General features: G+C 39.8%; 2 protein-coding genes and 1 long non-coding RNA gene across 5 annotated transcripts in view; 2 read left to right on the top strand and 1 right to left on the bottom strand.

Moving 5' to 3' along the window:
- urb1 (URB1 ribosome biogenesis homolog) overlaps positions 1-4,239 on the top strand; it is a 29,833-nt gene extending 25,594 nt beyond the window's left edge. The window contains exons 38-39 of the mRNA XM_032507339.1: positions 79-657; positions 3,907-4,239. Coding sequence (XP_032363230.1) covers positions 79-657; positions 3,907-4,112 — 785 coding nt within the window. The 3' untranslated portion in view covers positions 4,113-4,239. The remainder of the gene's footprint in view (positions 1-78; positions 658-3,906) is intronic.
- A 79-nt stretch (positions 4,240-4,318) lies between these two features.
- On the bottom strand, positions 4,319-6,992 carry LOC116675743 (uncharacterized). Its single transcript, XR_004328525.1, has 3 exons — positions 6,777-6,992; positions 6,605-6,701; positions 4,319-5,169 (listed from the first exon to the last, which is right to left on the bottom strand). It is a non-coding gene; the product is annotated as an uncharacterized LOC116675743 (long non-coding RNA).
- Positions 6,993-7,437: 445 nt separating this feature from the next.
- The window catches only part of LOC116675716 (SR-related and CTD-associated factor 4), a 31,556-nt gene continuing 11,799 nt past the window's right edge, over positions 7,438-27,194 (top strand). For 2 of the 3 annotated variants that reach the window (XM_032507349.1, XM_032507355.1), the window contains exons 1-16: positions 7,438-7,701; positions 9,316-9,399; positions 11,236-11,280; positions 11,402-11,563; positions 11,657-11,774; positions 11,933-12,066; positions 12,155-12,298; positions 12,396-12,469; positions 15,023-15,119; positions 15,394-15,477; positions 16,506-16,591; positions 18,605-18,786; positions 19,724-19,824; positions 19,931-20,044; positions 21,118-21,274; positions 21,386-21,480. In XM_032507349.1, coding sequence (XP_032363240.1) covers positions 7,672-7,701; positions 9,316-9,399; positions 11,236-11,280; positions 11,402-11,563; positions 11,657-11,774; positions 11,933-12,066; positions 12,155-12,298; positions 12,396-12,469; positions 15,023-15,119; positions 15,394-15,477; positions 16,506-16,591; positions 18,605-18,786; positions 19,724-19,824; positions 19,931-20,044; positions 21,118-21,274; positions 21,386-21,480 — 1,707 coding nt within the window. In that variant the 5' untranslated portion in view covers positions 7,438-7,671. The remainder of the gene's footprint in view (positions 7,702-9,315; positions 9,400-11,235; positions 11,281-11,401; positions 11,564-11,656; positions 11,775-11,932; positions 12,067-12,154; positions 12,299-12,395; positions 12,470-15,022; positions 15,120-15,393; positions 15,478-16,505; positions 16,592-18,604; positions 18,787-19,723; positions 19,825-19,930; positions 20,045-21,117; positions 21,275-21,385; positions 21,481-27,194) is intronic. The other variant, XM_032507356.1, reaches the window with a different exon arrangement.

The raw sequence follows: 27,194 nt of genomic DNA on the forward strand, positions 1-27,194 counted from the left end.
TGTTCTGCTTTACAGTAGCTAAATCCTTCTTTGTATCATTAATGGCATAAACATGGTTTTGTTCATCTTCCTCCTCAGGGATGGGGAAGGACAAGGCCAGAGGGAAAGGCTCCTTTTCCCAGGCCCGTCCTCGAAAAGAGAACCTGGCAGAAGAGGCTGAGACTGAGAAAGAAGAAGAGACTCTCCTGACAGAGTGCACATTCTACCTCAGCAGTATCTTTGTTCACTGGGAGCCTGTGCTTCCCCGCTCTGAACCCCAGCCAGCTCAGCCAAGAGACAAACTGGATCCCAGTCAGTTGGCCAGTGATGCTGCACACCTGCTCACCAAGTGGTCCCTAAGGTGCTTGGTGGAGGACTTGTATGATGAAAACAGAACAAAAGAGTTCTTGCACTGGGTCGAAAAGGCCGTGGTAAAACACGTGGAAATTGTGAATACTGTGTTACTCGATCCCGGCATGAAAGCAGACCTCCTTCGACTCTACCATCAGGCCTTTGAAGCTCAGTGTCACTCCAGCATTTCAGTCAGGGTGGAAGTCCTCCAGTTGTTCACCAACATTATGATCCGCTTTCTAGAGAGCCAAGGCCACCTTCCAGAGCTGCATCAGGCGGTCGTCTCGGCCTGCCTGCCAGAAGCCACGCGTGATCCGTCGATACGTGGTAAGAGCCTGCCACTTTCTTCACAGACTCCATCTGTGACTGCTACTCTACATACTGTGACAATGCAAACTACCTGGGCCTTCCCTCCCTTCAAAACTCACGTCTCCAATCCACACTACGAAAAGATCTCTATTGTATTGAAACCCTGGAGCTAGACTTGCAGAGCAGGGTTGCCCAAACCTTTAACAAATTGGGATATGTAGAATTGGTAAATGCTAATAAGACGTCAACTAAGTTAAGGGTCCCAGTTCTTAAAAAAATAAAATTTTGTGAAAAGTTGGACTATGCCCAAATTAACCAGTGGAATTTGTTTAATGTGGAACTGGGTCCATGATTTATTTAGGTGTTGCTCATACAAAACAATGCAATCAGTTGACCATTGCCTGCCTATGGTCCCCCAGTGGAGAGAAATATAATACAATAAATAATGGTGATAGGTGTAGATGGAGCCCTGGGTGTCCTGCTCTGTCTTTGAGAAAATGAAAGCTCAGATGGGCCGATCTGGAATCTTGCTCCTTATGACGTCATAAGGGGCAAGGTTACCTCCGCTTTCTCTGCTTTTCCCGCCCAGAGAATTTGGCCCCCCCATGAGAGAGGGACATCATGGCTTTCAAACAAGCAAAGTGGCAGTTGGTCAAGGCCACACCCCCAGCCTCCAACTTGCCCCCCCCCCCCCCTCACCTCCTCAAAAGCTACAGACTCAGAAATGGCACATACTAAGGAAAGCTCAATGTGGGACTGGCTCTAGTGGCTGGAAATCTGGACCAAGGCTGAATTTTGGGAAAGAGACTCCAGATACAGTATTAGGGACCACTAAGGTCTATATAAAAGAGACTTCAGATACAGTACTCGGGGACCACTAAGGTCTATATAAAGAGACTTCTGATACAGTACTAGGGGACCACTAAGGTCTATATAAAGAGACTTCAGATACAGTATTAGGGACCACTAAGGTCTATATAAAAGAGACTTCTGATACAGTACTCGGGGACCACTAAGGTCTATATAAAAGAGACTTCTGATACAGTACTAGGGGACCACTAAGGTCTATATAAAGAGACTTCAGATCCAGTATTAGGGGACCACTAAGGTCTATATAAAGAGACTTCAGATACAGTATTAGGGGACCACTAAGGTCTATATAAAGAGACTTCAGATACAGTATTAGGGACCACTAAGGTCTATATCAGGGTGGCCGCGGGTCCTTAAAAAGTCTTAAATCACGTTTCCTAAAATTAAGGCCTTAAAAAGCATTAAATTGTCTTAAATTCAGATCGGGTAGGTCTTAAATATGTTTGTGTCATGTCACGGCGAAAATGCAGGCAATCTGTTGTTAAATATTTTTTTCCGGTAGGCTTTGCGCTGCGTTGTCGCGGTAACATAAGCCCATTTGTACAGGTCCTATCCCCTGACCAATCGGCTATCCTAACCTTAACCACTTCAACCAATCAAGCTGCTTCGTGGGCGGGTTTTGGCGTGGCCGTAGTCAGTGAGATTTGTAATTTCGCGGGATTCGTAATTTCGCAGCATGCAGGTGATACAGTAATTGTTGGTAGCCGTCTAGAAACACGGGGAAATGCTAGTTCAGTGACAAGTGGCTTGAAAACAACGAGGATCCTTGGTTAAGGTCGGTGCCTGAAGATGCTGATGAAGCGAACTGCGTTATGGGTCGGAAGATTTTCAAACTTGGGCCAATGGGGATCAGAGTGGTGGAATAACACGTATAAAGCAAAAAACACAGAGACTAGCCTACGTAAAGGCACGCCAGCAACCCGCCATCGCTAGTTTCTGCTCCACCGCTAGCAACCATGTCAACGCTACAACGCTAGATGTTATGCGGGAAATTTACAGCCAACGATGCCAGCTGACCTACGAGCAGTTTGTGGCTCTACGCCAACACTCCGAGCTGAGGACCGTGACAAGACACAATTCATACAGGTCAAATGACGAGACTGAAGAAGTGTTCCAAGTAATGCTTCCAGATTCAAGGCTTGTACAGTCATTTACCTCTGGAAAAGATAAGACCAGATACGTGGCTAAATTTGGATTGGCGCCATATATCAAAAAAGACCTCATCACAGAAGTCCAAAAATGCGGTGCGTTTGTAATTATGTTCGACGAGACACTGAACCAGATAACCAAAAGCAAACAGCTGGACTTGCATGTGCGTGTATGTTATAAACTGGTAAGGACACTCTGCTGGGAAGGCTTGCTCAAGTGCAAAGTCACTGTTTTGTTTATTATAGAATATGAATTGTTTTCCAAGTATATTCACAAAAGCTCATGAGTAGACATCAAAACTTGAACAAAAATTGGTCACTTGGAGACCTGAAAACACACATATAGATACACACACACACACACACACATTCCCACACCGCAAAACACTCTTACACACTGCTGTCTACTCTCTGTCCATGATGAGTCCTCCACAAACTGCAACCCATCCATCTGAGTCTCTCTCTCTCTGTCTGTTAGGCACAAATCATATAAGTCTTTGCATTTTAAAAGCAGCTGGAAATTGGCATTTAATTATTTTTTTTTGTTCAAAAGGAACAGTGTTTTTTTTAATATTCACTTGTTATTTCACTTGATGTTATAACAATTTGTTCAAGGGACCCAAATGTTCTGAAAATATTGTAATAATATAAATTAGGACAGCAATTACATTTTTGTGTTATGCTTTGCATTACACACATTAAGTCAATGTTCTTAAACTCAACCGATTATTGTCCTTTTACCATACTGTTAATTTTGTGTTTACTTGGAAAGATTACTGTATATTTCCACTTTGTTTTTCCATCGTAAATTTGGTCTTAAATTTCATTTAGAATTGGTATTAAAAAGTCTTAAAAAGTCTTAAATTTAACTTGTTAATACCTGTAGCCACCCTGCTATATAAAGAGACTTCAGATACAGTATTAGGGGACCACTAAGGTCTATATAAAGAGACTTCAGATACAGTATTAGGGGACCACTAGGGTCTATATAAAAGAGACTTCAGATACAGTATTAGGGGACCACTAAGGTCTATATAAAAGAGACTTTAGATACAGTATTAGGGGACCACTAGGGTCTATATAAAAGAATCCAAAGAGCACCAAGTCATGGGACCTTTAAGACACACAAAAAACATGAGTAGACACATTGTCATTTTAAGCCAGATAAGGACTTCCTGTGGGAGTATCCTTCAGGAAGATAGTACATTGTGGTGTAAATAAATGAAGCCTTTTGTTTTCTCCTTTCCAGAAGCAGGGCTGTTCCTGTTGTCGTTGTACATCCATGAGTTGTGGAGCGGAGCCACATCAGCAGAGCTGTTCCTGTCTCATGTCAGTTTGGTGACTAGAACCAAGTGGAAGAGACAGAACCCATCCAAAGCCCCCTTGACTCAAACTGCCATCAGAGCCATCTGTAATACCATCATGATAAAACCATCTGAACATTGTGTTCTTTGAAATAGATCTTAGTACAAGAAAGCTTGTATTCTTTCATTTTTCTGCTTTGTTTCATTCTTGTAAAAAAAGAGTGACAATATTTTGTAAAACCCTTCTGTTATAAAGTGTTAATTTTACAAATCTATTACAAATTTGTGAATGTTTTTTAACATTGTTTCTGCATCACCTCATTTAAAACGTGTGTAGTAAAAGGTGTTGTGGATTAAGGCTATGTTGAGACGGAAACGATCTGAAGAGAAAACGCAAAAGTGGCGTTGGGTTCTCACTTTTTATTTTGCGATTCTGCGTGCACATGGTGACGCAAAAGTGTGTGAAATTTGATGTAGTATGCATGCCAGGGGGCTAGGTGGCAGTGTGAAGCACCAAGTCCGAACGCCTGCGTACAACCTTCCTTCTTCTCTCCCTCGTAGCGTGACGCAAACAACAAAAGCTGACAATTTTGTTTGGCCAGACGAGGAGGTGGAGTTATTGCTTCAAACAATGCACACACCCACGCCACATACACACGACACACACACGCACGGCACAGACACATGACACACACACGCACAGTGTGATTTTAGCCATTAGATGGGAACGCAACAGTGAAGCGTGTTTTTAGATTTGGTTTCACTTTTTTACGTTTTTAACCCCTAAAACTGCTGGTGCGTGTAAACGAAAGGCACATTTTTATCAGAATATTATTTTCACCCACGAGCATATTTGTGTAAACAGGGCCTTCATTTAATCAATTGGATTCAATGCAGTGCTCTCCTTGTACTTAACATGTAGGGCAGGGGCACGTGGACACAGTGCAGGGTAAAGGACAGGAGAAAAGTCACTTCACCATTGTGAATAATGGTAGCGTTGCACTTTGTAGGTATTGAATGAATTGCTAAGAAAACCGAATCTTTGCCTTTTTACACATGGTCTCAAAACCTTTTATCCAAACTTTCATTCATTGCATTTGTATCATTTGGATTTTGAATTGTGTCCATCGCCTTCATTTTTAACCTTTTTCTTCACATCTCATTCAGCTTCAGTCAATGTCGTGACCTCTCGTTTGGATCTGTGAGGCCTGCAACAACAGGAGCAGAATATTTAAAACTTCAAGTAGAGCTTTGTTACTTTTGTCTGTTAAATACTTTAATACTTAAATGTTTACCTTCAGCGGTAACACTTTATAATAACCATCATTAATAGATGGTAAATTGATAGGTAATTAATCTTTAGTTAATTGTTATTTAACTGTTAGCAAACCATCATTTTACTGTTAACAAGCAATTAAATTATAATTAATGAAAATATTAGTAGTGCTGTGAATGCAGTTTATTGATACATACATTATATCCCTCTTATACCATATTAGGTATCGAGTAATGATTTAAAAAATGTTTGTTAACCTTTAAGAAACCATTTTTAAAACATGTATAAACATTACATCGATAGATATTCCTAGCCTATATAGCCTATGTCTATAAATATTATTTAGATAGATAGTTAATACTTTGTTAATGGTTACTAGTTGGTCTGTAGCCAGTTCTGAGCTGATGTCTGCCAGACTTCTCCAGACAGTAGATGGTGGACCTGGTCCAACTGGTCTCTCCCAGTTCTAAGCTGATGTCAGCCAGACTTCTCCAGACAGTAGATGGTGGACCTGGTCCCACTGGTTTCTACTAGTTCTAAGCTAATGTCAGCCAGACTTCTCCAGACAGTAGATGGTGGACCTGGTCCCACTGGTCTCTCCCAGTTCTGAGCTCATATCCCTACTGGACATCTTCCCATGTCAAAGTATAATCGGCTCGATGTGTTTTTTTTATTTACTGCGCTGAGTCTCCTTGGCCGACCACTTTGTCTACGATCCTCATGGATGCCCAACTTTCTGCAAGTGGACCTAGAAGACCTGATGCTGGTTTGAAGGCAAAGAGTAATAACACCCAATATTTCAGTGGTTTAGACTTTTCTTTTGTTCGCTCACTTTGCATTTTGTAAATTTATAAGAATAAACCATTATTTATATTTTGAAAGCATTCTTAGTGTACAGCATTTTTTCACACCTGCCTAAGACGTTTGCAAAGTACTGAATAGATAAATAGATATAAATCATTTTATATAGTTTAATAAAGGGCAAAAAATGTATAATTGCTTTACCAAGCACTTACTAGCCAACAACTATGAAAAACATCAATGGCAACTTTACAGTAGTTAACCAGATTATGTTTGTAGATGGTTTGCAACTTATTTATTAACTATTTAACAAGGTATTATTGGAATATCTGGTCAAATATCATCTATCAATGTAATGTTTATAGATGTTTTAAAAATGGTTTCTTAATGGCATACAACATTTTTTAATCATTACTCAATACCTAATATAATGAATGAGGGATATAATGTGTGTATCAATAAACTGTTAATTTACAGCAATATTAATATTTATTAATAAGTTAATCAATTCACTAAAGATTAACTATCACTTTACCATCTATTAATGATGGTCATTATAAACTTACCTTGGCAAGTTTCCTCTGCGAGATATTAGAGTCAAAATGAGAAAGAGCAATCCCATAAAGGCAGCCATAAAGATCCAAAGTATTATAACAATTGAGTCTGAAAGGGAAGAGGAAGGTGGTTAACCAAAACAAGAAGAAAAAAACAAAAATGCTATAATGCATAAAGACTTACATTTATTGTATTTCAGCTTGCTCTCATTCACAATTACAGGGTCAAGATAATCATAATAGTATTCCCATTTAATGGGAACAGCGCTGGTTGAGTTCTCGATCACAGCCATCATCTCATTTCAGAAGTGAAGTAATGCTGTCTCATTACAACAAGTTGCTAGTGAAAAATGACAGCAAGCCAAGAGAAAGAGCCCTCCGCCCCTCCCCCACGTGGTTGTGTGCTCGCCCCACTCCGGGTCTGTGTGTGTGTCAGCTGGTGCGTGCAGTGTGCAGGTTCATGGATAGAGCCAGAAAAACATGCAGGAACAAAAATAGGTCTTATGAAAATACATTAGGGTCTGTTTGCAACGAATGGTCCAACGAGGTGCACCTTATTACAATATTATTGTAAATTATTGTTATTACTTGGTCATTTTTATACAATAGTTGATGGATATGTAGAAATGTAATGAATTGTCAAATGTAACATATATCCTACGATATATCAAATGTAAAATTCTAGTTATTACATGTTTTTTAAAAGGGTGTGGTGTGAAGTTTTTCACTTGTTCGGAAATCCAGAAATACCAAAGTGGAGGCGATATGTTAGACGACCAAGCTATTTCACAAGTCAATTTAAAAAATGCAGTGGCAATTTTCCGATAACATTGAAGGCAGCATTACCCCGTGACATCAGACGCACGCACACGGCGTGAAACCGCTAAGCTAGTAACGTTAGCAATTCCTAGCATAGCAGAGCTCAGAGTAACAATGTGACCACAACAGAACCAAAATAGAGCCTTCCATTGTCGCTGTATATGCTGTTCGCTAACATTATATAACCATACATGGTTAAGATTAAGTAGAGTAGCAATATAGAAACGTTCGTCAACCGGTTTTCAACACAACAAACCATTATGGATGCAGTGAACGCGTTCAACATGGAGGTAAAGACTGCTCGTGTTTAGCCTAGTCCTAAGAGCTAAACCCGAAGGCTACTGTCGACGCTAAAACAGTGTCAGTTGGTCTCCGTTCACAATAGCTAATCGGTTTAATAGCTAAGCTTATGGTAATTATATTCAACTAAAACAGCCCATATGGTTTATTTTGACTGGGAAATGTACGGTAGTCTTTTAAAACGTAGCCAACATGCTGGGATAATCTGCTAACATTAGCTACTAGCGTTAGCTTAAGTCGAATTTAACGCCTGTCACGTCAACCTGGCAAGGCCTGTCATTTCAGTAAATATGAACCATGGACCAAATAGACCACGGTGACTTGTCATAAGTAATGTTAATGTTAGATAACAATATCGGCTGCAGCCCTAACGTTACGTTATATCATAGAATAATGTGTGTACCTTGAAATCACCATGTTAGTGCTGCTAAGTTAGCAGCACTAAGCTAACCCTCTTGTAGCTTATTTTGAACGCTAGGGTAACGTTAACTTAACGTTGTTAACGATCACTAAAACAGCATGATATTAATCAAACATATCAAAACATGTTATTGTATTGTTGCCACCCGGAGACTCTGGACTGTCGTCTTGCCTTGCTGGGTTTTTTATGTCTGTGTCGTTGGTGCTGGGACATAGCTAGCTAATGCAGTGGGTGCTATATAAACCCGCGTGCTGCTTTAAAAACTTATGACGCCTTCAAAAATAACCCACATAAATACATTGTTACCATACACATGTACATTTAGATTAAAAGCAACTCCTTTGCCAGTGCCAACTAAAAAAGCCTACAAAAAATGTGAAAACATGAAGTAAAATAAGTAGAGCGAAAAAAGGGGGGTGGGGTAAGGTGCACGGTTGAGACAGGTATCCATATGAAAGGCTTTTATATGCAGTGTGATATGCCGTGTGGTTTATTGTACATTCTTTAAATTATGCCCAATAATGGTGATTATATTCAATGAGTAATATATTTGATAATGAGAGTAATGATATTTCACAGTATACAGGTATTGCACAGTAAATGTCAACATCATGAATAGTATTTAAATACTAAATACTGCACAGTAGTGAGTAGAAGAAAGTCTGGGGTGGGGGGGTTAGACCGTGAAGTCAGTGCATGTGTGTGCATCATGTTATTGAACCTGAGTTAAAACATGTACATGAGGTTGTTACTCTTAATACACTTATATATCAATCACAGTTGTGTTAACTTATCACAAGCTAAGTAAAGAACATAGATCCTGTCAAGGTTTTCTTTCTGCACGGAAACCATTTTACCAAAACCTGGGTTTTGTGAGAAAGGGGACAATCTGTAGTTACCCATGTCAAGTGCCATGTCCGTGTGGATGTTTAGGTTTATGAAAAATAATAGTGCTTTGGCGCGTGAGGAAATCTAATTAAAGCTTTTATTTTCTTACCTATAGTTAGTTTGCTTTTACTGAATTCTCTATTACCTACTAGTGGGAAATGGCTGAATGTTACTGTACGGGTCTGTCACAGTGGTGTCTGTGTTGCCTATTTTGTATATAAAGCAGCTCACTATGTTTTCCAATGCTATTTAATTGTTTTTTTTGATTTAACGTTTGTTGTTATTTTTTGATCAGCTGTTCTCCATGATTGACATGAAGCCTCCAATATCCCGTGCTAAGATGATGTCTGTGACAAAATCAGCCATCAAAGCTATCAAGGTAAAGTGAATACAAAGCATTGAAACTTGTGGTTTGATCCACTATGGCAGGGGTCTTCAACGTTTTCCAGGCCAAGGACCCCCAAACTGATGGCGAGATGGAGCGGGGACCCCCTAATTATATATGTTGTATAACATTGTGTTATATCAAACTGGTCCTATAGTGCCATGTGTGCATTGATGACTGAAAGACATCTTCTGCCTCCATTTATCTGTTTACTACAGTGTATTGAATTCATGTTAATGTGTATTTAAAGACATTTCAATTAGTGGAAAAAATTGCAAGGGGGGGGGGGGATATACAAAAAAGTTTAATCAAACAAAACTGTTCGCGACCCCTAGGGGTCGCAGAGACCCCCATTGAAGACCCTGCACTATGGATTTGTAATGTGATAAACAGTGAGTAAAACAATTATGGGGCCTTAGTATATTGCTACTGTCATTATCTCATGTTGAGACCAAATTAATTGCATAATTCATAGCATTCACTGGAGACTTAATATATATGATTTTTATATATGTTATCATAAATATAATCTATAACAATCTATAACTAATATATATATATATATATATATATAATATATATATATATAATATATATATATTATAATATATAAGCCCTAGTTATTCTGGCTAGTGACAAACCATAGATGAACATTTTGGGAGATGGGTATATGTATCTGTTAAGGGTGTGACGAGATCTCGTTTTACAAGATCTCGCGAGATTAAAACGTGACGAGATTTCTCGTCGAGGTGGAAAGTTGTCTCGTGAGGCGCTGTGATGTCAGCGTGATGGAGCGTGAAATTACTATTGAAGATCCCCCTGCCCCTTTTAAATCATTTGTGTGGCAACATTTTGTGGAAACAGTCGACATGCTTAAATTCTTGAAAAACAACGTGACTTATATCTCAGGCTGTTCCGTGTAGTTTCTCTCTTTTTCATGCTTGAAGAAAAAAATTGTTTCTGTTTGCACTTGTAGTTTTGAGAGAGCAGTACTTTGGTTATTGATACACTTAACTGTTTGCATTTACAGTGTGATTTTTCTGTTATTTACACATTTATTTTATTTATACTGTTTATTTTTTAATGTTCGGTTTGTGGAAAGGAGTCAGATTCCTCGTGTGAAATTGTCACAGGGCAGAAGCCGGTTGGTAGAGTTTATACAAAACATGTTGCAGCGTTTGCACGTCCTTTACTGCATATAATTCATTAAAATAGTAAAAAAAAAAAAAAAGTCAAATAACATTCATCATTTATAGTTGATTTCAAAATGCACCTAAATTGTTTTGCATTTTGTGATTTTTCAGTTGAATATAAAAAAACTATTTTCCACTCATATATTTCATCGAGGATTTCTTTAGTTTTTTTTTTTAAATCTCGTCTCGTCTCGTCCTCGTGAACCCAATCTCGTGATGCGTCTCGTCTCGTGGAGGAAGCGTCTCGTCACACCCCTAGTATCTGTATTTAAGTTGATAAAGTGTGTTTGGTACACTGAGCATACAAGTGGAGGTACAGTTCTTGAAGAATGCTAGTAGGTTTCTAAAATATTTGAAGCAGGTACTGGCTGAAACGTTTGAAAGCTTTAATCTATATGGCATAATGTTAGAACGCATATTTTCATAATTTCTAGCTGAAGGGGTTGTGTAAAGGATGTAACTCTATCCAGATTTAAAATAAGCCCACTCCTTCTTTGGGATATGATATTTCCAAAGACATCAATGAACTAAACTTGGCTGGTTATTGTGATGTTGTGTGGTTGGGTGACATTTTAAAGAACTTGGAGTCCTGGATATTTACTGTCAGATGAAATTTTCTCTTTTTGTCTTTTATTAGCTTTACAAACATGTTGTCCAGATTGTTGAAAAGTTCATCAAGAAGGTACGTACTATAGAGCCTCTTACTGTACGTTATAGTAAACATTTGAGTTCAACATGCATTTTACAAAAGCAGAAAGACAATAGGAATAACTTGTTGTTTATTTTGTGTGTGTTTTCAATAGTGCAAGCCAGAATTAAAAGTCCCTGGTTTGTATGTGGTGGACTCCATTGTTCGACAGTCACGGCATCAGTTTGGTGTTGACAAGGATGTATTTGCGGCAAGATTCTTAAAGAACTTCACAGATACCTTCCAAAACCTGTACTGTTGTCCAGAGGATGATAAGGTACTCCTTTTTTCTGCTTTACGTATTTTATCTAATCACAATGATTGATAATGAGCAATATCTCATGGTGGAATTGCCTTTTCTACTTTTCAGAATAAAATTATCCGAGTCCTGAATCTGTGGCAAAAGAATGGTGTGTTTGACATGGACATCATTCAGCCTCTGATGGATATGGCCAATGGAGATATTGTATCAGCCCCTGCACTAGAAGGTAGAGAAGTATTATGATGATTTTTGGGCAACGTTTATAACAATATGCTAGAGTGTGGAAGTGAGTAAGTGAAAGAAAGAATCAGAATTTGTCCACTGTTTGATGAACTGCATTCAGTATTATGTAAAGACGTCAACCTTTTTCCTGTATCTGAACAGTTACCGCTGACGCTCAACCAGAGACACAACTTCCTGTCAGTAGTGCCTCAGTCATCCCTGCTGTGGCTAAGGTACCCAGTCCTGATGCCTTAGCTGCTGTGGCCCAGCTTTTTCAGTCCCCGCATGGTCAAGAGGTAAGCAATACATTGGTCTAAGTGCTTTGTCAGTTCTGGATTATAGGAGCTAAAAGGTGCTTACATTTTGACACTCTCCCTCCTCTAGCTGCAGAGAATGCTCCAGAACTTCCAGCAGGCAGATAAGAACCTGACCACCATTGCAAACCACATACCAAACCCACCGCAGGTGCCTGTGGCCCAGCCCAACCCGTACAGTGCACACACTGAAAAGAAGAGCTCTTTAGCCGAGGTAATAGAGTAGCTCAGTGTCACAACACAACTGTCTCTGATTGTATACAAATTACTATTGTCATTTCCCTAACTAATGTAATATAATAATTCCTCAGAAACTTCTTGACCGATTTGACTATGATGATGAACCTGAGGATATGATGGCTAAAGAAGGCAGTGCCCAGACACAGTGAGTCTGTATTTATGCTGCTTCCTAGGATTTGTATCAAACAGCACAGCTTAATTTAGACTTCAAAGCATGTGGCACATATCACACCATTGCAAGTACTATGTATTTTACCTTTTTGTAAGCTGAAAATTCATTGTTTGCATTCATTGCCGCTAATGTGTCGTAATATATTCACTGGTGTTTTCAGTCGGCCGTTAGAGGTCAAAATACATGTTATGACCTATACTGACTCTGTTGTTGTCAGATTTTAGTTCACTAAGAGAAAATGTGATCCTTGTCAATCAACCAGTGTGTTTCTCCATTTACTATCATGTAAATATTTTGAAATTGTTACTTGTCTGGAGTTGAGGCTGATTAAACCCCCCCCCCCCCCTCTTACAAAAATATGTTACTACTACTATGGGCTAACAGTTAACATAGAAACAATCGGACATAATTACATTTAAAATGCCTTATAAATAGGGCAATATTACATGGCTATGCTGCCTCCTGCTGGTAGGGAGAGTCTATTACAATTTGACCTACTGTGTACTGTGTACTCAATCAGATGTCCGTGGTCTGCGTAACGACAGTACAGTGGAACATTTGCCATTAACAGAGAGACAGGAATAACCTTATATACTGTCATTACTGAGATTAAAATACATTCTCGGTTATATTTACACTGAATAACGAAAACAAGAAACAGAAACATAACTCTTGCAGCGCACATGAAGAGAACAATATTAGCTCACACACAAAATAGAACCCTTGTGAATTAGCCAACTGTTAACGTACAAGTATAAATCCTACATACCATTGTCCTGTACCCACAGGATGTCAGACTTATTGATGCACGCACACAGTAGTGTTCACAAACTTGAGGGGAGAAGGGAAACTGTGATAAGCGTTACACTAGGGCAGTGATTCCCAAAGTGGGGGTCGGGACCCACAGGGGGTCGCGAGCCCGAGAGGGGGGGTCACAAGTTTATTTCCAGAAATTAAATAAAAATTTAAAAACGATTATATTAGCATATGTTAGCCATGATTTTAACACAAGATAAAACTAGTGGCTAAATTTAAAATAAAACCAAGCAAATAAATAAAAAGGGAACAATTCTTTTGATTTTCACGCCAATAGTGCGTGCGCGGTTGCGCAATGTTTATATACGTTCATAGTGGGGGGGGTCGCAAGTCACTTGCACCTTTTACTTTGGGGGTCGTGGGCTGAAAGTTTTGGGAACCCCTGCACTAGGGATGTAACGGTATGAAAGTGTAACCTCACGGTTATAGTGAACGCAATGATCACAGTTTTTGGTATTATCGCAGTATTTTAAGTTGTGTAAGTTGAGAAAGCACTGATAGGCCTATACAAGCTGAAATAGTTTCAAAAAGTCTAACGGTGTTTATTATATTACAAAAATATAAGCAACAGGCTTGTAAAAACTATTAAAGTGGCTGCTGAACCACTGGCCGGCTGTGGGGGGGGCGGTCAGAACTAGAACCAGAGATGTCCCACTCTGAGATCAGGAAGATTTATTTATGACACCAACATGAAGTTAACTATGATGTTGTATATGATGTTACATGTGAAGTTGGATGGGGTTCGGAAATATAAGCAAATCTTAATGCATAGTAGTAAGCATCTGACTTCCTATGAACATTATTTACCCAAACTAAATGTTATAGCCACCAGCATATAACAAGAAACAATACTAAGAATTACATTCATATCTCGAATAATTAACATGAATGTAACATATTGCTCAGTAACACAAACTGAGAATAAGCCCCATCTATTACAGCACACATATCCATAACGGAGCAAACAGTGTAATACACCTTTAATAGCTCAGCACATGGCTCCGCAGCGCTGGTCTGTTTACTGGGGATTACTAAATCGTCACGTCGTAACACGGGCTAAACTTCCACATTGTAGCAGAACCCTTTTTGAAGATGAAGAGGCAGTTAAACCCATGACAGTCTAGCAGGCTACAGAATAGTTTTAACTCAGGTTCTCAACTACAAACGTCACTTCAACAAAGAAAAGAAAAACTTGAAGCCTCCACTGGGAATGGCACGAGAATGGGCTTTTTAGTGATGTAAAAGACCTTGTTTCCAGTAGTTAAACTTCATATTCATTTCTCAATGAGGGTGGAGTAGATGTAATTTAAAGAGCGTTTAACCAGGGAATTTAACTTGGTAAAACCATATCATACAGAAATGATTGTTCCAAGCAGAGTATATTTATGTCTCTATGTCAGCTCTACACTTATATGATTTTACTTATTTAAAATAGTAAAATATTACTTTTTTAAAACATAAGTAAAAAAGCAATCAATATGTGCCTGCCAATGTTTATTGTGGTGGGCCAAATATAGACCTTATGTTATTAACCACATCTGCGCTTTTCTTGCTTGACATGTCAAAATGTCTGGTGTGAAAAATGCCTACAGTTATAATTGTTTTGATTGATTGATTATAATTGTTTAGGTTATATTTATTTCCTATGTATTTTATTGTGCTTGTAGGTTTTTAATTTACAAACTATGTGTGTATATTTTGTCATGACAGAGGCATTCCAGAAAATGTGTTTAACCAGTATCCTGGTCAGATGTCCAACGCAGAGAATGTTCATCCACATATGACGGGACAGACTGGTGGCATGGAGGTATTCAGTTATAACTGAATTATATAATTACTCAATTAGCTCTAAAATATGGCAACACTCGTATAATACCAGCAGGCTGTCCACAAATTAATTGAAGCAGATTGTTTTTATCATAATGCTCAGTGGTGTCAAGCCAGGCGTATAGTTTAAATGATGTATGTTCAAAATGGATGCAAAGGATCAAATGTTTGGTGCTGCAGCCTTCAGTTAAAATGTACTGTGATCAATGCACCCGCGTTAACTGTTTTTGAACGGTCTCTTTGTCATCCCTCAGCACGGTGAAGGGATGAGCCATGGTGAACGTCATATGATGCTCGATGGATACCATTCCTTAAATGAGGCTTATTCACAATCACGGGTAATTCTTGAAACCCAGTTTAGTTTATCCAGATTTAATAGAATAGAATTCCTTTGTCATTATACACATGTGTAATACCTGTGTAACAAGATTGAAGCAACCATTTTCTAGTGTCAACAAGATACAAGACGTAAGAGGAATATAGCATGGAATAAAATATAAGTTGTACAAAAGAAAGGGGGGGGGGGACAAGGTGCATAGTTCCTGAGACGACTATATACATATATAAAATAGTAAGAAAGATCAATATTGTTTGAATACGCAGTGTGAAAATAATATTACACAGTGATGAAATTGCAAAGTTATCGGTGTCTCAAAAGTATTAAAAATTGCACAGTTACGAATTTGCACAAACTTTTCAGTGTTGGCAAAGGGATTAAATATTAAGTATTGCACTGTAATGAAATTAAATTATTAAATATTAAATATGGCACAGTAATGAAATTGCACCAAATTTCCAGTTGTCAAAGTAATAAACATTTAAATATTGTACAGCAATACAATTACACAGGATTTCAGTGTCTTCTAAAGTATTATATATGAAGTATTGCACAGTAGGTGGGAAGAAGAAAGTCCGGGGGCCGGGGACGGGCTGTGAAGTAAAGTCAGTGCAATGTGAGTTCAGAGTGGTTATGGCTTTTGGCAAGAAACTGTTCCTGACACACATGTAGCGCCTTCCTGAGGGCAACAGGTCAAACAGACCAAAGCCAGGGGGGGGGGCTGTCATGACGATGTGTTCTGCTCTGTGGCAGCGGGAGGTGTAGATGTGCATCAGGGAGGGGAGAGGCCAGCCTATGATCTTTTGTGCTGACCTTATAACTCTCTGCAGTCTCTCCCTGTTGGCCACGGTGCAGCTAGTTAATGGCTCTCCAGTCAGAGAACACTTGCTGCTTTTAGCTCATGTTTTACTGTATTTGCATTAAATGTTTTTCCATAAGTTTGTTTTTCTCCTCAGTACAAACTCCTACTCTGGAACCCTACTCTTTCATTTTTTAAAATAAGGTTGTCATCTCATTATTGTCTAATAGGGAAATTCAAGAGAGGACTCCTCTATGAGGCGGGAGGGCAGACACAGAGGCTACGGCAGGAGATCAAGATCCAGATCTGGTTCAAGGTAAAATTTCCCAAATAACCCAAAAACCCAAAAAATAACCCAAACGTACAGCAGTCAGCCAAAGTTGGGCCGTCGGTCAGCGTCCGCTGTTGTAGGTGTTTCAGTGTGTACTGTACCGCTGGCACTATTTTCCCGCTGATTCATCGTGTTGAACATCAAAGGACGGATCACTCCAATTGGCTGGTCAGCAACAAAAAAATGAGGCAAACAACTTAATTACAATTACAATTTTTTTGTACATTATGTCCATAAAAGGGCAAACATATGAGATACAAAACTACTTGTTTAGTTATATTGGTAACATGTCTTTCAAAAGATCTACATACATACACATTACAAAATAAGCAAATTAGATTAATGTCCTATAACTGTAGCCCCCTTAGTAAAATTTTACAAACTTTTTATTCACACTCTCTCACAGCATAGGAAACACATAGGTCGACAGATGAGTGACAACTTTGTTTTTATTTTCTGTAACGTTAACCAGTGTAGCATGAAAGCATGCTGGAATTAGCAAGCTTAGTAACTAGTCAGCCATCCGCTAGTTAGCTGGTTAGAGCGAGCTGCTTGGTCCCTCCCACAGACTTCTTTGCCGGGCAGAATGGAGGACAGCATAGGCGATCAACGAGCTATATTTGGTTAGCCGTCTCCCGGCGTCTGCTTGTTTCCCGGTGGGGAGAGGAGGGACCGTAGACCTGATGCTGCTGCTGTCTGACCATCAGCAGATGGCTAAACAATTTCACATTAAAGTGACCAATTAACAAAGTTGTTAATTCAGTTGGGCAACAATGCTTATGTGTCATAGCAACAGTTTTAAATCCAATTTTTTATCTGTCCTGTAAAATGACTAATGCAGACTAGCCCCACCTGCTGGTATGGAGAATTATTTCCTCTCACTCAGGTGCAGAACGTACGCGCTAGTTGGCTGTGGCTGTGTTTTTTTGCCATGTGTTTAAGTGCATTTTTTCCCCCCAAGTCATGGATGAGGTGCCATGCCTCTCTACCAGTAGTATTCTGATGTCGGGTTGCTGTGTCCCAGGCTTAAGAAGCTATGCTCATCACAGACAGATGTGTAGATTTCAGTTAGGTGTTATCAAATACAGCTGTGTTTGTAATAGGTGTTATTGGGGCACACATTAACACTTGCCAAAACCTTTTTATAAATCAAGTTCTGTATCTATAAATACAGTTCTGTTTGTCAATTTTATTGAGGCAAACGTTCACACTTACCACAGCCTATTTTAACATATGTTTGTTACAGTGGGTCCAGATGGAAATTATTTTATAATCTGCTGCAATAGATGATTCACCGCGAAGAGTAAATTGCACATCAATGTTTTCTTTAGAATTATTTTTTTTAGCAGTGGACCCCACTGCCAAATGTTTTACGTATGAAGCGCAACTAATACGTCGCTGCAACACAAACACATTATTCACCTCTATTCACACACAATGAGGCTTATTTTCAGTCGTGATTGAACTGTATTCTTTGAGGAACTATAGGGCACTTCTTAACATCTACAACAGGCCTGCAAAAGGAATTTTACAAGACCAACCCCCAAATCCCAAATGACTACTTATACTACACTGACTCACTTACCGTTTTAATGTTTCCAGATGTTTGATATCAGGACTATGAGCCGACAGATCTGACAAGTTGAACGTTGTCCAATCAGAATGGACCCACTGCACTGGGGTTTTTGGTGAAGCTGTTCATTTAACAGTCGACTCGGAAGAAAGCAAACTCTTTGACAATAAACCTCATCAACACAACAGTACGTGGAGTTTAACTGGACGGGCCCAATAACCTCTGAATAGTTCTACATGTTGTTAAATTGTAAATTCAGCGGCAACCAACGAGGGATGCATTATGTCGGCAGGATCATTTAAAAGGCAGCCGCGACTACATTGTGCGTCTGCTCTACTTCTGATACCGTGGTTGCAGAAATTTTGCTGCGGTGAGCCGCCACTGCAAGATCTGCTTTTCAACTGGTTCAATCCTTTGTGTTTCAGATCCCCCAGGAAAAGAAGATCAAGATCTTCGTCCTGCTCAAAAAGATCAAGGCATCGACGCTCTCGCTCCAGGGAACAGCGCCGCAGATCTCGCTCGGGTTCTCACGACAGGAATGAAAGAGAAAAGGACAGGGATCGCAGACAGAAAGGTCTTCCCAGCATAAAGAGCCAGACACTCAGTGGTAAGTGCAAAATCATAAACAAACCTGTGAATGTCATATATGATACTTAACAGTACACAAAATTGCTGGAATCACTACTACATGCAAGTAGACAGTCAGCCCCCAGCCAGCTAGCAACCATCCACTATCATTACAGCCCCGGGGACACATCCACAGTCAGCCCCCAGCCAGCTAGCAACCATCCACTATCATTACAGCCCCGGGGACACATCCACAGTCAGACCCCAGCCAGCTAGCAACCATCCACTATCATTACAGCCCCGGGGACACATCCACAGTCAGCCCCCAGCCAGCTAGCAACCATCCACTATCATTACAGCCCCGGGGACACATCCACAGTCAGCCCCCAGCCAGCTAGCAACCATCCACTATCATTACAGCCCCGGGACACATCCACAGTCAGCCCCCAGCCAGCTAGGAACTATCCACTATCATTACAGCCCCGGGGACACATCCACAGTCAGCCCCCAGCAAGCTAGCAGCCATCCACTATCATTACAGCCCCGGGGACACATCCACAGTCAGCCCCCAGCCAGCTAGCAACGATCCACTACCATTACAGTCCCAGGGACACATCCACAGTCAGACCCCAGCCAGCTAGCAACCATCCACTATCATTACAGCCCCGGGGACACATCCACAGTCAGCCCCCAGCCAGCTAGCAACGATCCACTACCATTACAGCCCCAGGGACACATCCACAGTCAGCCCCCAGCCAGCTAGCAGCCATCCCGGTCAGCACTTAACTCCGGTGCTAAGGACTCTAATGGCAGTTTCCTGAACCGTCGGGAAACAGACCCAAGCCGAGTCAGAACAGCAGCCATTTGTAACGTTACGCCCCTCTTAGCGTTACTGGTGCCCCCCTTTCGCTTTTAGCCATCTTTAAAAGATTTTAACTTAAATCTCTTGCAATTACCTATTTTTTTTTTGTTTTTAGTTTGTAGCACTACACTTTGGGTTGGACAACTAGACAAAAAAACTCAGCAGTCCGACGTGATGTCCCTTTTGGAAGAGTTTGGCCAGATTGAGTCCATCAATGTAAGTATGGCTTGTTTATGTCAAAGATACTTGTGATTGTCTGTGGTCTTCAGATAATGCTATCAAGTATTTTGCACTACTACCTTTTTTCTTTCTCAATATGCAGATGATTCCTCCGAGGGGGTGTGCCTACATTGTTATGGTTCACAGACAAGATGCTAATACAGCCTTGAACAAACTCAGTAGGGGGTCATACAAAGTCAATCAGAAACCCGTTAAGGTACATATCCACAGATTGCTTTTATTTTCAGTTTTATATTGGTTCTGTGTAGGGATGCCCTGATTGATCGACTGCCGATCATTATCGGCCTATATTTACTAAAAACGCATAAACGGGGGCTTGCCATTAATAGCTTCTAGTCGCCGAGAAACTACTACACACATATGTAAACACTTGGCCAAGAGCAACAACTGCGCGCCTGTGCCTGATTGCCAGTTCATCTGAAGTGAAGTCCTTCCTGCGGATGCCTCGCATCTGCCTTATTGGCCTGAAGATGCATGTGGTTTCTCAGGCGTGCGCACACTACTACAAACAAAACCTAGTTGAAGGGTAGCCACCCAGCTGAGCATGACGACTTTAAGCTCAGAGCAGAGAGTGAGGGGGGAAAAATGTGGCAGCCAAATGGCTGATAGTAACACAAGCTACGATAACGTGGTTTTGGTGCCTATTTATGACTTTTGTTGTCACAGGATGCTCACTTAAACATTGTAAAGACCACCCGCCTGTCTGGGGAGTGTGTCCCTGTTCATTTCTATAGGAACAGCCGTGCAAGTCATCCTGGTAGTGTTGCAGGGACTTTGGAGAAGCAGGGCTTCCACCTCTGAAAAGCTGACAAAGATCTTGACAAAAAAGTGACTGTTGTCGATCTGGAATGAAGACAGATTTGTGACGTTGATATAAAAAAACATCCCCCATCTCTGCGTGTCATCCCCCATTTCACTCCCACCTTTCCTGTCTAAGGGAAAGAATGCTCCAACAATTAGGGTATAAGGAACTGGACTGACTTGCAATTCTTATTCATAGGTCTACTAAAGAGTGACACACAGTTATATAGTACTCTGGTGCAAACCAGACAAACAGGCAAACTGCCCAATACTTTACACAACTATATCAGCTGCTATAACAAAACAACACAAAAAATGATTGCCACTGGCCCTCTATCGGCAGTTATTGCTCATTGAGGATCAACAGTTGGTACTAGAGGCTAAAAACGTGATCGGGGCATCTCTAGTTTGTGACTTGTTTTAGTTGTGGTTGTTAACTTGATCATAGCTAATGTTATTCTTGCCTAGATTGCTTGGGCTTTGAACAAAGGTATAAAATCAGCGCACAAAAAGTTCTGGGATGTGGAGCGAGGAGTTACCTACATCCCCTGGAGCAAAGTCAAAGTGGAAGAGTTGGAGAGCTATCGGGAAGGGGGTATACTGGACGCAGACACGCTAAATCCAGGTAAACATTTACCTATTTCGTAAACTTGGCCAAGATTCACTGCATCTCACTGCATTTCACTGCGGGCAGTGAAAAATGGTTTTCCTTATGTTATTTTTCATTTGTGCACAGAGTGGAATCATGGCAAGGACCTCAATAAGCAGGCAGCTGTAAATGGAGCACTGGAAAGTGTACCAGCAGATGGAACCAGCACTGCTCACATTCAGGTAATGCTCATGCAGTCTTTAAACACCTTCCTTTTGAAATTACAAGTGTTACTATTTTATTGGTATAACGGCCTTGGTGTTGGAGGCTTACTTAAAAATCTTTCTTGTGGAGGGAAAATAAATTTGTGTTGCATATGAGTATAGGAGCTTATCTGAACCACTCTCTCATCTTAAAAAAATTACACTGAAATGAAAATATTGTGATATTTCCATATATTACAATGTTAAATACTGCATCTAAAGAACCCATTCAGAGAGAAATACTCTGCAAATCAAGATGTAAGGCATACTTTGCTTCTGATAGTTTTCACCAGGACTTGTACCATGGGCCAGGGAAAATACCTGTCCTAATCTGCTGAAAATTGTGTATTTAAGTTGTGTACTGGGACAAGTAATACCTCCTTTGGTAAAATCCGTGTTATTCTGGAAATTGGTTCTCAGCCTATGCTAGTCCATACATAATCATTGTCACATTAGTGCTGCCTCTTCTGTGTTAGTAGTAGAGCTGCAATGGTTAATAGACTAATCGTTAAGTAACATATTATGGAAAAGTGACCGAAAATGCTGTTTTCAGCCTTTTAACCCGTTTGCGCCGGATGCTTCGCGACGACACATCTACCGCCGGTTACTGCGTTGCGCAACTCTGAACCTCCTGCCGGCTGCTGCGTGGCGCAGCATTTTGTATTTGTCAGTCTTTTCATGACGCGTGCAGCAGAGAACGCATTGTCATTGGTTCAAATACACATGAGGCGGGTCTTGTTGGCTATGTGACCACCAAAATGTACCGTAGTTTGCTGAAAATCACGTCAATCAACCAGACATACATGTGCGTTTGTTTATGAATGTTTGAGAGACGAGCGAGAAAACGGCTCCGAGGCGATCAGAGGAGGAGTTAGACAGCGAGGGCAGTGACGTTGAGGTGGAAGATAGTGAGGAGTTTGGGAGGGAGGATGTCTTCATCATAATCTACCACTTCCTCTGTCGGAGCCGTTTTCTCGCTCGTCTCTCAAAACTTCAGCAGCCGGCAGGAGGGTCAGAGTTGCGCAACGCAGTAACCGGCGGTAGATGTGTCGTCGCGAAGCATCCGGCACAAACGGGTTAAAGATTGATATTTTTGCTTTTCTGTGTTTTATATAATATTAAACCGAATATCTTTGGGTTTTGGGTTTAAAAACATCATCTTGGACTTGAAGAATTTTTGTTCGGAAATGTTTTTACCTTTTTTTCCAGATGTTTTATAGACAATTAAAATAAAACAATTAATCAAGAAAATTATCAGCAGATTAAACAATAATGAAAAAAAGTTAATTACAACCCTAGTTATTTATTTAACTAACTAACATTTCAAACAAAGATCCTGCCAAAACAGACGAAAAACTCTTGTAGAATAAAACTTAGCCTAATGCTTCATCAGTAGTGGTGCTTCACCCACTGGCTTGGTCAGTACTGATAGCATCTACTTTTTAGATAAGTGACTTACACTATCTTGTCAAGTTTACACTAGGCTAAAGTTAAATAGGCTGTTGATCTCGGGGCCAAGAAAAAACGAATGGCACTAGTGACAGCAGACAGCAGACTTGAGGTCAAAAGGGGGATGCAAATGTACCTTTTGGCCAGTATTTGGGTTTGTGTGTATGTTTGTGGGCTTGTGCGCTCCATGTGTCACATCTTTACCACTGAAGTATTACTGGAGTTGACAAACGCTTTGGATGAAACATACACCTATGGAAGATTACTTGAAAAGTCACACAATAGCATGCAATTTGTTTGTGTAAAAGTTAATTATTGTGTTATTTGATACATTGAATGCTGAAAAAGCTAAATTATCAAACGTATTTTGTTTATGATATAATATAAATTGGATAGATTCAGATAGCAGATGTATTAATTCTTTGATCCAAGCCAACGGAGAAACAGACAAGAACTTGATGTGAAAGTTTTTTAAAGAGGTCATACAGCCTAAATTGTTACAAGTTACTGCCAAAGTGCTTAACAAAATTCTCAGTCAAAGTGTGTTAAACAGACATGGGATAAGATTATTATGGAGTGATAAATTAAACTTTCATGAAAATAGACATTTTCAAGTTTCTGTCCTAATTGAATATCAGATTATTTAGTCTATAAGAGGGGTTGTCAGCATGTCACTTAGGTCTTTGTTTGCATTATGAGGGTTGTTTCAGAGTCACCAAATAAGCAGAAAGGAGTAATTTAGGGGATTTTCATCCACTTTGCCACAAGTCAGATAAGCTCCTTTGCTGATAGGAATTAAATACAGCAATGCTCTTTCCTGCGTTTCTCCTTTTTCTTCGCGATATATTTGCATCTACACTCAGTAACCTTGTATTTTGCAGCATAATACATTCAAATAAAGTGGGAATATCAAAAAACATTAATTACTGTGGTGTGTAGAGGGAAGCATTTTACGTGATCCTATCTCTCTTTTTAGTATCTGAGCTCGATTATACAGAATGTCTGGGTTTGGCAGAGTAATCAGTTATTGTGTATAGAATGTTTGATTTTAATATCTAATAATTTACACTTTTTCCCCTTATCAGCCCACCAGTGGTTGAATTACCCAAAAATATATTTCAGTGGTTAAATAGAATTAGCTTCTTGTTTGTGTTTTGGTCGCAATTGATGGGAACCCTAAACACATGAATATAAAACTAATATTGAGCTTGCAAAAACTCAAAGCACAAATGTTACAGTTCAGGTGATTATCAAATACGAAATCCAAATCTTAGTGTTAATTAGCAGTTTTGTTAAAGTTCCCACGGAATGAAAATTTCACTTTGAATTTTTTTTTTTTTTTTTTTAATTAATATGAGTTCCTCCAGCCTGTCTATGCCCCCCCAGTGACTAGAAATGGTGATAGGTGTAAACCGAGCCCTGGGTGTCCTGCTCTGTCTTTGAGAAGATGAAAGCTCAGATGGGCCGAGCTGGAATCTTGCTCCTTATGACGTCATAAGGGGCAAGGTTACCTCCCCTTTCTCTGCTTTTTCCGGCCAGAGAATTTGGCCCCCCCATGAGAGAGAGACATCATGGCTTTCAAACAACTGATGTCTATATAAAAGAGACTTCAGATACAGTATTAGGGGCCACTAAGGTCTATATAAAAGAGACTTCAGATACAGTATTAGGGGCCACTAAGGTCTATATAAAAGAGACTTCAGATACAGTATTAGGGGCCACTAGGTCTATATAAAGAGACTTCAGATACAGTATTAGGGGACCACTAAGGTCTATATAAAAGACTTCAGATACAGTATTAGGGGACCACTAAGGTCTATATAAAAGAGACTTCAGATACAGTATTAGGGACCACTAAGGTCTATATAAAAGAGACTTCAGATCCAGTATTAGGGGACCACTAGGGCCTATATAAAAGCATCCAGAAAATACCATGTCATGGGACCTTTAAAATTTTAAAGCAAGTAAAAATGTCCTGATGACCACAAGCTGAATAAAATGAATGGTTAACAAACTAGGTTTAAAAATCACCATCTAGCTGGACTGTCTGCCAAATGTTCCTTTAAAGAAAAGTTGCTCACATGCCTTTTGGTCGAGAGTATCTGACTGTTGGCTGCTGGCGGGACTTAAAGACCCCATTGAGAGGAAGTGTCCCAGTGGGAGACAAGGTAAGCCGACAGCATCGTTAGCAATTCATGCTCAGTGTTGTGCCAAACCGGTAATAAAAACTGGCCAGAATACATTATTTGTATTTGTTTTTTTCAGCAAGGGCAATTTTGCCTACAAAAACAAAAAAAGACCTGAGCCATTCGTCATGACTCTGTGTCCATGTACTGCAGTATATACAGCAGGTCTATGCTTTTCTTTTTATTGGACGAGTTTGAGTGTGTGCTGTTGATGAAATTATGAAGGAAAAACTTCACAATCCTTAACAACTAAACCACCTTAACCACTCTTGTATCATAGTCTTAGGTATTGACAAATGCTTTCCTGAATTCTACAGTCCTGTTTTTGGTCATTTATTACTGAATTAACTATAATTACTTCTGACTCGATTGTTAGGCTGGCACTGTTTCTTTGGCATGCCTTAAAAGAGCAGTACAAATTTGGCCAACCTACCATTACTGAGGTTTAGAGACATTTGTTTCACTTTTACATGTTGAGGTTTAAACTTTTTTCAATAAAATAGATTAAAATATAAAAAGACCAAGTGGAAGAAAAAATAATGCTGCCCTACTGCTAATTTTGAAGATAATTTCAAAAGAGTTAGTACTTTTTGTGCCCCAAACTGAGACTATTTGTCTCTGTACCCAAGACAACACAAATTAGTCTGCTCTATTATTGTGTGTGGGGTAGATGTTTTTATATAATGATATTTCATGGAGCTGCTAGATTGAACATTTTAAAATCAGCACCTGGAATTATTAGCTTTTTTTTTTTTTTTGCTCTAATGAAGTAAACTGAAAAGTGATGTGTCCAAATGTCTGCCTGCTCAATCATGTTACACAAAAAGATGTATTGCATTTCGGGCTAAACTTGGCCTTAAAGCTGTGAAAGATGCACGAGCTGATCCTTGTTCTTACTTTTTAAATTTCATTTATAGTGCCAGATCAGTGAGCAGAGATACTTTATACTTTGACACCTTCCCGAACCGTTTTGTATGCATATTGAGCAGCATATCGTCCAAGGGACTGGAATTTAATTTATTTTCTGAGTCTAAACATTTTTGCTGTGTAAACTCACCCAATTCTCTTCTTTGAATATGTAGTGTTTTAGAACAAAAATACAGTTCATAGTTGTCAGGCCACATGCATGTTGTGTTGTTTGCCACAGATGTTTGTGAATAATAACATGCAAAATGAGCAGTATACTGCACACTTTGCCGTCGTGTTTACCCTCCTAGCTTATTTACAGTCACTTCATACAAATAATATAAAACTGACATTGAAGCAAAAGGTTAATGAGTAAAGGTTCATCTCGATTAAGCACTTTTTTCTGTTTGAAAAAAAAAGAAGGAAATATCAGTTTTCTACTGTGTGTGTAGTCCAGTGAAATTTTGTCAGCACACCTTTAAGCCTACCATAAACTAAAACACTTTGAAAAGATTAATATCTATAACCCTTTAAAATCTAAAGAGGATGTTTCATAGGTCAAATAGTTTTGAGTTTGACTATAAGATTTTGCAAAGACTGGGAATCTTGCAGGGTCACTGATTGCAAGAGTACAGCTGAAATCATTTTGATATCATTTCTCATTTCCCTGGGGGAAATATACAAGAACAAAAACTAAACCGAGCAGAAACAAGCAACCTTTGGCCACAGCTGCCCTTGTGTCTACAGTGGTTTGTTCTAAAAACCAGAAAAATGAGAAGACACCGGAGAATGTGGACGTGACCCTGGTTGGTTTCCACTCTATCGTTGTACAAATAGATGGAACAGTAAGGAGGCACTCTTCTTCACTCCACAATTCCACCAGTTCCCCCCCTCTCTTCCCACAGTCCAAGAGAACCGAAACCTGTTCATGGAGTCCCTGTCCTGTCTACTGTCAAACCGGTTTGCTGCATTCTGTTTGGTGCTGGAGAGAGCGCACCTATTGGTTGTTTACAACGTTCACGTCATTGAACTTCCCTATTTGCGTGAGGCAAGATTGACAACTTATGGTATTAAACATGTTTGATACATTGTTGGAACATCTGGACGAGACAAAGACTTAAAGGGATGGATCAGACTTTGTTCAAGGGACTC

The sequence above is a fragment of the Etheostoma spectabile genome, chromosome 3 (assembly GCF_008692095.1).
Source record: "Etheostoma spectabile isolate EspeVRDwgs_2016 chromosome 3, UIUC_Espe_1.0, whole genome shotgun sequence".
Classification (NCBI taxonomy): domain Eukaryota; kingdom Metazoa; phylum Chordata; class Actinopteri; order Perciformes; family Percidae; genus Etheostoma; species Etheostoma spectabile.